Here is a 10,967-nt window from a genome sequence, read left to right as displayed (position 1 = left end):
CACTCAATAAAATATACCTTGAAGGATGAATCTAGCTTTTCACTCAATAAAATATACCTTGAAGGATGAATCTAGCTTTTCACTCAATAAAATATACCTTGAAGGATGAATCTAGCTTTTCACTCAATAAAATATACCTTGAAGGATGAATCTAGCTTTTCACTCAATAAAATATACCTTGAAGGATGAATCTAGCTTTTCACTCAATAAAATATACCTTGAAGGATGAATCTAACTTTTCACTCAATAAAATACACCCTGAAGGATGAATCTAACTTTTCACTCAATAAAATATACTCTGAAGGAAAGCTCTTGGTTTTCCCTCAATAAAAACATACCCTGAAGAAAAGTTATCAGTTTTTTCACTAACTATAACATACCCTGAAGGACAGCTCTAGGTTTTCACCTCCCCAGATATCCATTCCTTCATCATACTTTCCTAGATATTCAAAATAGTCTCTGTCTATGGAAAACAGTCCTCCAGCCATTGTTGGAGTTCTAAAAACAAAATCAAAAATTAAAACTTTGTAAATATTTGATTTCACACATTTTAAGACAAATATGACAAATGACATAGATGGTAAGTAGTAACTATGTGCTAAAAGTTTTCAACAAACACTGTACATTAGTGAGTCATGGTAACAAGTGACTATGTGCTAAATGTTTTCAACAAACACTGTACATTAGTGAAGTCATGGTAACAAGTGACTATGTGCTAAAAGTTTTCAACAAACATTGTACATTAGTGGAGTCATGGTAACAAGTGACTATGTGCTAAATGTTTTCAACAAACACTGTACATTAGTGAAGTCATGGTAGCAATGCTTCCTTCTAGTGAACTGGTGGAAACAGCTTTCTTTCCCTTAGTAAACTGGTGGGAACAATGTTTCCTTCCATTAGCAAACTGGTGGGAACAACGTTTCCTTCCATAATGGAAGGAAACATTGTTCCCACCAGTTTGCTAATGGAAGGAAACATTGTTCCCACCAGTTTGCTACATTATGGATTGGAAACTTTCTTAAACTATGCTCCCTATACAAAGTGGTAGTCTCATCATTATGGATTGGAAACTTTCTTTAAACTATGCTCGCTATTAAACTATGCTCCCTATACAAAGTGGTAGTCTCATCATTATGGATTGGAAACTTTCTTTAAACTATGCTCGCTATTAAACTATGCTCCCTATACAAAGTAGTAGTCTCATCATTATGGATTGGAAACTTTCTTTAAACTATGCTCCCTATACAATGTGGTAGTCTCATCATTATGGATGAAACAAAATTATCTTCACTTGATGTACAGGTAATGAAAATATATCACAAAATCTTAAACCAAACAGTCTTTTATATCATGACAAATAGCAATGTTAAACAATGGGTGAAATCTAATCAATATACATAGGACTTTTTTGTTCAAACTTAACGTATATCATGTATATGAAGAACTTAGAATAAATAACCATGAAAAAATTAAATTTTTGGAGGAAGAAAACTTTAAAAATACAGAATTATTGTTTTTGTCCACTTAGATCACATAAAATAGGCAAAAACTTTATCTAAAACATGCAAAATACATAACATCAGTTTAAAACAAACACGATACGCAAAACATTAATTTAAAACATGTAAAATACACAAAACATCATTTTAAAACAGTACTATGCACAAAAATAACCATTTAAAACATAAACAATACATTAAAACATCATTTTAAAAAATGTACAATACACAGAAACATTATTTTAAAATATGTACAATATACAAAAACATTATTTTAAAATAAGTACAACATACAAAAATATCCATTTACCGAAGAGGCAGTGTTCTGTCTCCATTTCGACGGTCTACTTCTCGCTGAGGAACTCTGTACCAGCGAAAATTGAGCCTCCAGTTGAAACCACCCCATGTCATGTCTGACGCTGAGATATACTCAAACGTTTCATCACTAATAACATCAATTATAGGACAAACCACTCGGTTCCTGTTTGAAAGAATTGCATTTTAGTGAAATAAACTCTTTAATAAAAACAAATTATAGCTCATTCCTTCCTATCTCCTTAACTCGCTGTATTTAGGCAGTTACCTGTTTCCATTAACTTAATGTTTCTGACACATACAGAATTATTTGTAATAAACTTGGAGTTCTCACATACTTGTTTTTTATTTATACTTAATTAACACTAATTTTGAATTTTCAGTTCTTTTATTCATCAGCTATACAATGAAAAGCTGAAAATATTAAAGTTAAAAATTAAATACTTAAATTATTCAAAAAATACAATTTTAGACATTCTGAAAACACTTTGATAACAATCTGGTTTCTTTACCAAAGTTATTAGAACAGATATTTTCAGAAGATAACTCAAAGAAATATTTTTATCTACAAAAGAAAAAACATTTGGAGATTAACCTACTTGTCTTCAGCAATTCTAGCCAACAGAGGGACTAACCAGCCTTCAGTACACTCACAGTGGGCATCCAGGAAAGTGATAACTTGACCTTTGGTCTCAGCTGCCCCTTGAAGTCTTGCTCTGATCAATCCTGACCTTTTCCCAGTTCTAAGAACCTAAAAAAATTAAATTTATTCAGGTCTGGAAACTAAATGTATGAAAAAGGACTTGCTATTTATTTGTTTCATGCAATAACTAAAATCACCTTGGTGATTATGTAGATTTCTAAAAATTCAAGGTTTGGGAAAAACTTTCTATTTTATTTTTTTCTTACAATAATCAAATTTACAAAAATAAACTTATCAATATCAATGTTTCTGATTATTATTCCAACTATACAAGTCTCCTGTGAGAATAATGAATAGATTAATATTAATCAGTTAATGAACCCAAAGATTAACTGATTACCAAATTCCATTAATTTCCTAGCTTTATAATTATTAGCCCTACTAAAGATAAATACATGAAGAAATACTATTCTTATACATCTAATTACTGGGCTTACTAAAGATAAACAAATGAAGAAACACTATGCTTATGCACATAATTACTGGGCATACAAAAGGTGAATATGCGAAGAAATATTTTTCTCACAAACCTAATTATTAGGCCTACTAAAGATGAATATACAAAGAAATACTATTCTTACACACCTAATTACTAGGCCTACTAAAAATAAATAAATGAAGAAAGAATATTATTGTGCATCTAATTAGTAAGCCTACTAAAGATAAACTTATAAAGAAATACTACTCTTATACACCTAATTACTAGGCCTACGAGAAATAAATACATGAAAAAAGACTATTCTTATGCATCTAATTAATAGGCCTTCTAAAGATAAACTTGTAAAGAAATACTATTATTATGCATCTATTCACTAGGCCTACTAAAGATAAACTTATGAAGAAATATTCTTATGCACCTTATTACTAGGCCTACTAAAAATAAATACATGAAGAAAGACTATTATTATGCATCTATTCACTAGGCCTACTAACGATAAACTAACGAAGAAGTACTATTCTTATGCATCTATTTAATAGGCCTACTAAAGATAAACTTATAAAGAAATACTATTATTATGCATCTATTCACTAGGCCTACTAAAGATAAACTTATGAAGAAATACTACTCTTATACACCTAATTACTGGGCTTACTAAAGATAAACATATGAAGAAACACTATTCTTATGCACCTAATTATGGGGCAAACTAATGGTGAATATACAAAGAAATACTATTTTTAGTGATTAGTCACTAGGTCTATAAAGATAAACTATGGAAGAAATACTATTCTTATGCACCTAATTACTAGGCCTACTACAAATAAATACGTACAGAAATACTACTCTTATACACCTAATTACGAGGCCTACTAAAGATAAACATATGAAAAAATACTATTCTTATACACCCAATTACTAGGCCTACTACAAATAAATACATACAGAAATACTACTCTTATACACCTAATTACGAGGCCTACTAAAGATAAACATATGAAAAAATACTATTCTTATACACCCAATTACTAGAGTATTAAAAATAAAATATAACAAGAAAGATCATCCTAATGACTAAGCCTACTAAAGATAATTATACCAAGAAAGACTCTCCTTTTAAATCCAAATAATTAGATTAAAAAAAAAATTAAAAGTATATAAATTGTTAATAAATTATTTAGGATATTGAATAAAACTTCAAGTTCTGCAAAAAGTGATAAGAATTATGAATTTTGCCAAAGAAAGAAAAACAAAAAACATTCAATAACTTCTTAACTAAACAGCTTCAAGTGACTACAATGAGTACTTAACAATATTCCTAAATCATGTAATAACTTTAGAACCAAAAATATCACCAACCCTCAAGAAGATACTTAGGCCTATCACTAGAAATGTATTCTATTATGACACTACCTAAAACAGATTAGTTAAGATTTCATGAACAGTTGCAAAAATATACTTTACAACTACAAGCACCATATTAAGGTTTTAAGACTTGCAGTAAATATCAACTACCAAGTCTTCTTGGTTTTTCTAACCAACAGATTACATGAAATATAAAAGTCACAGCATTAGGAAAAACATAGACAACAAATATATATAATATTGTAATGGATCTAAATAAAAAATAAAATCACGATGAAAAAGAACTGCACATAATTCATCATAATGATCAATCAACTGTTTTTTGTGTAAAATGTCTAGTCTCAGCTACTGCACATAATTCACCATAATGATCAATCAACTGTTTGTTGTGTAAAATGTCTAGTATCAGCTGCTGAACACAATTCATCATAATGATCAATCAACTGTTTGTTGTGTAAAATGTCTAGTATCAGCTGCTGAACACAATTCATCATATTGATCAATCAACTGTTTGTTGTGTAAAATGTCTAGTCTCAGCTACTGCACACAATTCATCATAATGATCAATCAATTGTTTGTTGTGTAAAATGTCTAGTGTCAGCTACTGCACATAATTCATCATAATGATCAATCAACTGTTTGTTGTGTAAAATGTCTAGTGTCAGCTACTGCAGACAATTCATGATAATGATCAATCAACTGTTTGTTGTGTAAAATGTCTAGAGTCAGCTACTGCACACAATTCATCATAATGATCAATCAACAGTTTGTTGTGTAAAATGTCTAGTGTCAGCTACTGCACACAATTCATCATAATGATCAATCAACAGTTTGTTGTGTAAAATGTCTAGTGTCAGCTACTGCAGACAATTCATGATAATGATCAATCAACTGTTTGTTGTGTAAAATGTCTAGTGTCAGCTGATGGTAAAATGACAGAACTCTGTTTATAACATCAGTCTTCAGATACTGTCAAATCTATTCTCAAATGACTTGGTGATAAAATAACAAAATATTAGAAATATGATGGAAATGAGTGATTCCATATGAAAATATTGCATAGCTTCAGCTAATCATGGAGTCAGAGTTTTTGATGAATACAGATATATATAAAATATGGAGTGTAAACATGACTTGCTTTGTGCAGTTGAAAACAATAAAGTACTTACTTTAACAGGAACCTCTAGTTTGGAGACATAATCTTCCAACTTCTGTTTCAGGTAATCTGTAAACAAAAATGTTTCATTTTGAGAAATATGAAAACTAATAAATTTTAGTTACTGAAAAACACATTACAAAATGTGAGTTTGATGTTTGAAGTAACCATAGATTAGGTTTATAAAAATATACCATGAAACTAGACATATCATTTAGAAATACACTAAACAACTCAATTGTGAATACAGCACAGAAAACTTAATTAGTAATCAGGTTTTCCAGAGAGAAGAAAACTTGGACCTCACTGGATTGAAACTCAAGACTACAATTTATGTTTTATATATTTTTATGGCTAGATTAGCAAGATTCTTGAACTTAAGAATGGGTAAGATGAGAAACTCCAATTGTCATCTCATAGGAGGGAACTTGTTACAAACAAAATGTTCTAGTCTTCACTGACAACCAAACACGATAAAAAACAGCACTAAACACTTACCTCTCTCACTTTCGTCATCAACTAGAATAATTTCCTCTAGTAATTCTCTGGGAGATGTGAGAATGATGCTATGAATGGTACGTAGTAAAGTTGACCAAGCTTCATTGTGAAATACAATCACAATACTCGTTGCAGGTAGCTTCTCAGGGTAGACTTTCTTTCTACATCTGAGAAAACAATCAGAAAATTAAACAAATATTGTACATTTCATTAAGTGAAATTTAGTTACAAACAGCACTATTGTTTTTCTGTGTTTATTATTTTTTTCAATTGGTGTTTTTTTTAGCTGTCTTATAGTGTTATTTAGATATCTTAAAATCAGTGTTTTTTGGAATTTTCAATTTTAGTTTTATGTAAGTACTTTAAAATAAGTGTTTTTGAAGTATTCTCTGCATATTAATTTCTCTTATGGGAGTAATAACAGGTGAAACTTCATGAGCAGCCAATGTTTTATATATTATAAAAACTAATGTACCACTAACAGATGAAACATGTTCTTTTTTTTCCTTCAGAGAAATATTCCACAGCAATAAAGTCATAAAAGTAACTACAGTTTATATGTCCACTAATCTGAAAAACCATTTCAAGCATTTTTCCAATGTTGTTTATTGGAAAAAAACAAAGTTAATTTTTTTGTATTGAGGTGTTTTATCAGTTAAAACCAAAAATCAGAAGTCCTAGTTACAAACTGTACATAAAAAAGAACAGAAGAAAGATATTCATTCCAAAATGGTTTCCAGCCTTGAATATTGGAATCTAATGCTTTAGTGTCACAGTTTGAAAAACATACAAGTATCAAAACCCAATACCAAGTATGTTTATTTAGATCCATAATCAAGTTCTACAGAATTCACTGAGCAAGTCTTAATTATAAGTTTCTTTAAATGAAAATAATTAACAGTTCTGAAGCAGCTTTGTTTTAGGACTAAACAAAGTTCTCTCAACTTCCATGGCTAACCATCTAGATTTGGATCACTAGTACTGAACACAGACATACTTCTAAGTTCTTAACTAACAAAATGTTTTCCTCTTCTTCTCACATCTGAACTCATGGTGTCTAATATTATTTATTCATTCAGAAAAAATGGAAGTTAACATTTTCTTACACTGAAAATGTATTTCTAGGTACTTACCTCCTTTCACCCAAAGCTATCTCAACCTTGATTTTTGTTTGCTAATAGCGCACCAGTTTATTATACCCCTTTATTTTCATGCTATTTCAGAACCTGCACATATCATGTGATTACCCTCCACCAATCATACTGCTCTACCTATACTTTACTATTCTAGCACAATCCTCACTTTGGAGAATTGGCAGTTACAAATCAAAACACCAGCATATCAGTGGGGAGGAAGGGTGGGAAGTGGGTGAGAGGAGATAAGTACCTATCGGAAATACATTTTCAGTGTAGGAAAATGTTAACTTCCGAAACAGTACTACCTCCTCTCACTCAAAGCTAGAATCCCTCACTGAAAAGGTGAAGGGGCTGGTCATGGCAAGACAGTATTCAAATAAATGGAAAACAACTGCCTGAAAAGAACGGGTGTGCCAGAAGAAGAAAGTAAGGCACACCTGTGGGGTATAGCACTACTTCTGGAACAGGTATGCTCCTCATCCAGTGAGGAAACAGTAATACATATAGGCGGTGGAATGTATGAGGCAGGCACCATATACTTTGCTTTGGAGCAGTGCGGTATAACTATGATGTGAATCAGCATAGTGTGGATATACGAAATCTCCTTGGATTCGAGGGAAGCTCCCCAACCTACCAAGGAAGCATCTGTAAACAGGTGAGTGACGAGACGAGGCAGTGGAATGGAAACCCCCACCATGGACATTTCCCTGTTGAGCCCCTATGCAAGGTCGGCTCTGGGTGGGTGATAGGATGATCCAAGAGATCGTGAGAGAAGTTGCATTGGTCGATAAGCATTGACTATGAGATGGGAATTGAAGAGAACCCCTAAATGAATAAGATATTGTGTAGGGGTTAGAAAGGACTTCTCTAACTTGATAAGAAACCCCACATGAGCAGCTTCTCGAAGAAGTAATCGGGTGTAAGACTGACTGGGGACTGGAAAGCGGCAAGCAGAAGCCAGTCATCCATGTATGGATGAATCCGAAGACTCAGCAAGTAAAGATGACGAGAAAATGAGGGAATCACTTGACAGAACACATCAGGAGCTGAAGCCAGACTAAACAGCTGTGCACAGAACTGAAAGACAGCCCTTGTGGACAAACCGAAGAAAACAACATGACCATGGAGCTATGAGAATAGAAAAATAGGCATCTGTCACATCAAACTTGGTCATCCAGAGTTCCAGGGAAAAAACCCACCTGAGGGAGAGGTAGGACTCCATGGTGCACTGGGTTGCCTCTGGAAAGGTATTCAGCAGGGACAGATCTATGATGAGTGAGCACGACCTGTTCGATAGCTCCTTTGTGTAGGGGGGAAGGAAACCAGGGAAGAGGATGGGGGGAGACTTGAACTGAATGCAAAGACCCTCTGACAGAACCCGTAAAACCCACGAATCCATCGTGAAGATGAGCTAAATGGTTGAGAACTGTTGAAACCTGACCCCCACTTGCCCTGGAAAATACACCCTATCACCCATACCACTGATCCCTGGAAGAAGGGTCACGGGGAACTTGAACAGGTGAAGCTTGGGCAGGAACAGCCAGATGAGACAAACAAGATGCCAGAGAGGACAAGTAGGAATGTAGCCTTGCCACATCAACCCTAGACTCCAAACACTCAGGACAACCACCACAAACCATTTCAAACAGAAATGGGGCCTGACGAAGAGCCCTTAAAGAATACAGGGAGAGAAGCACCCCACCAAATCCCAACAATGTAATAACCAATAAAAAGGCCAGAGTAGATCACAGGAGGGTCCTGAGTTCATCAGAAAATTGATCAGGTGACTGATGAAAAGCTTGAGACAACAACTGTATTGAGGAAATAATACACAAAAGAATGGTTAGGGGCAAGACGAATCTTAGAAAACTGAAATTGATTAAAGTGGATCAAATCCTCCAGATTCAAGCCCCACATGGGATCCAAATGTTGGAAATCCAAAAAGGGAATTGAGGTCTGCTGGTAAGCCAAAGAATATTGGTCCATCAACCGAGGCAGGGACATACATGTTTTTGACAGGAACTCATCAGCAAAATATTGAGCATGAGCTCAGATGTCGGGTGAGGGAGGAAAAACATAATAATCTGAAAGAGGTTATTCACCCAACAAGGGCTAAGGGTGAAACATTTAAAATTTGACATACCTGATCAATAAGGTGTAGAAACAGCGAGGTCAGCAAACTCTCCTGATTGTCAACATGAAGTGACTGACCAAAAAAGGCCGGAACAAATTCTTCTCCAGAAGCTTGTTCAAGGGGAAAGGGAGAACAAACCGACCACCGAGTGAAATTGTCCAACTTCCTGCAAATTAAGGCTTGAATTTCCTCAATAGACATTGTCAACCTACCTTGCTGGGGACAAGTGACATTACTATCCTCAATATTGGCAGGAACTTCATCATCCACCACTCTAGAATTTAAATTCACATTTCAAATTAGAATCAAAATATGAAAGAATTCTTTAGAAAACAAAACTAAAATTCAAAGCAAAATATTTAAGTTTAAACTGGTGAAGGACTGAAATGCAATCACAACAAAAAAAGCAAGCACATGGAGCAAAGTAAACACATGTCTACACACTGTTATGCCAATCTAGAAAGTGTGGATTGTGCTAGAATAATATAGGAAGCCACCTGTGCTAGTATAGGTGGTGCAGTACGATTGGTGGAGGGTAGTCACATGATATGCACATGTTCTGAAATGGCACGAAAATAAAAGGGTATAATTGACTGGTGTGCTATAAGAAAAAATTTGTTGAGCAATGCATAGAGGGTAAATTAAGTTCGAGATAGCTTTGGGTGAGAGGTGTGCAACTGTATCCCATTACTCTAAAAAGACCCACTACCATCTGAATTTTCAATTTTAATAAACACTTACTTAGGTAAATCACTTAAATTCTTAGTATGGATGAAAAGGTCCAGAAAAGGCGCATTCACTCTGTGATTCTGACAGTGTTCATGATTACATGTATACACACAATAAGCCCAATATAATTATATTATCTAGTTGTATTGATGATATGATACTACATAACAAAAATGTTTAATGGTTAATGTGGTCCAACACAAAACACTTTTAACAGATGTTTACTGGTTATCAAAATTCAACATGAAATAGCATTAACAAATGTTTAATGCCCTACTAATGCTAAACATGATCCAACATGAAACAGTTTCAACAGATGTTTGACACTTAACATGATCCAACATGAAACAGTTTCAATAGATGTTTGACACTTAACACGATCCAACATGAAACAGTTTCAATAGATGTTTGACACTTAACACGATCCAACATGAAACAGTTTCAACAGATGTTTGACACTTAACACGATCCAACATGAAACAGTTTCAACAGATGTTTAACACTTAACATGATCCAACATGAAACAGTTTCAACAGATGTTTGACACTTAACACGATCCAACATGAAACAGTTTCAATAGATGTTTGACACTTAACACGATCCAACATGAAACAGTTTCAACAGATGTTTGACACTTAACACGATCCAACATGAAACAGTTTCAACAGACGTTTGACAATTAACACGATCCAACATGAAACAGTTTCAACAGACGTTTGACAATTAACATGATCCAACATGAAACAGTTTCAACAGATGTTTAACTGTTAACATGATCCAACATGAAACAGTTTTACACTATTGAAACTTAAAACAGCACTGAGGGACTTAACTTTAATGTATACTAGACCACAGTGACCGGTGAGGTCAACCACTATTCAGAGGTTATGAAGAATTCAAGCTAATTTCAATATTGCACCGAAATGAAGGTTTATTTTGAGATAATTTAATTACATATTTCAATCCATTTGTGTTTTTCATAATTCAAAAAAG

The 10,967-nt window shown here is 33.6% G+C and overlaps 1 protein-coding gene across 1 annotated transcript in view; it reads right to left on the bottom strand.

The window, feature by feature from the left end:
• Positions 1–370: 370 nt before the first annotated feature.
• Positions 371–10,967, bottom strand: part of LOC106472402 (polypeptide N-acetylgalactosaminyltransferase 1-like) — a gene marked incomplete at its 3' end in the record, with an annotated part of 18,715 nt that continues 8,118 nt past the window's right edge. Inside the window, exons 4-8 of the mRNA XM_022400981.1 lie at positions 5,976–6,142; positions 5,491–5,546; positions 2,414–2,565; positions 1,810–1,980; positions 371–498 (exon numbers count right to left, since the gene is read on the bottom strand). Of these exons, the coding sequence (XP_022256689.1) occupies positions 371–498; positions 1,810–1,980; positions 2,414–2,565; positions 5,491–5,546; positions 5,976–6,142 (674 nt within the window). The remainder of the gene's footprint in view (positions 499–1,809; positions 1,981–2,413; positions 2,566–5,490; positions 5,547–5,975; positions 6,143–10,967) is intronic.

This window comes from Limulus polyphemus, unplaced genomic scaffold, assembly GCF_000517525.1.
Source record: "Limulus polyphemus unplaced genomic scaffold, Limulus_polyphemus-2.1.2 Scaffold5302, whole genome shotgun sequence".
Classification (NCBI taxonomy): Eukaryota; Metazoa; Arthropoda; class Merostomata; order Xiphosura; family Limulidae; genus Limulus; species Limulus polyphemus.
The sequence above is the reverse complement of the archived record's forward strand: the minus strand, read 5'-3'. Positions and strand labels throughout refer to the sequence as shown.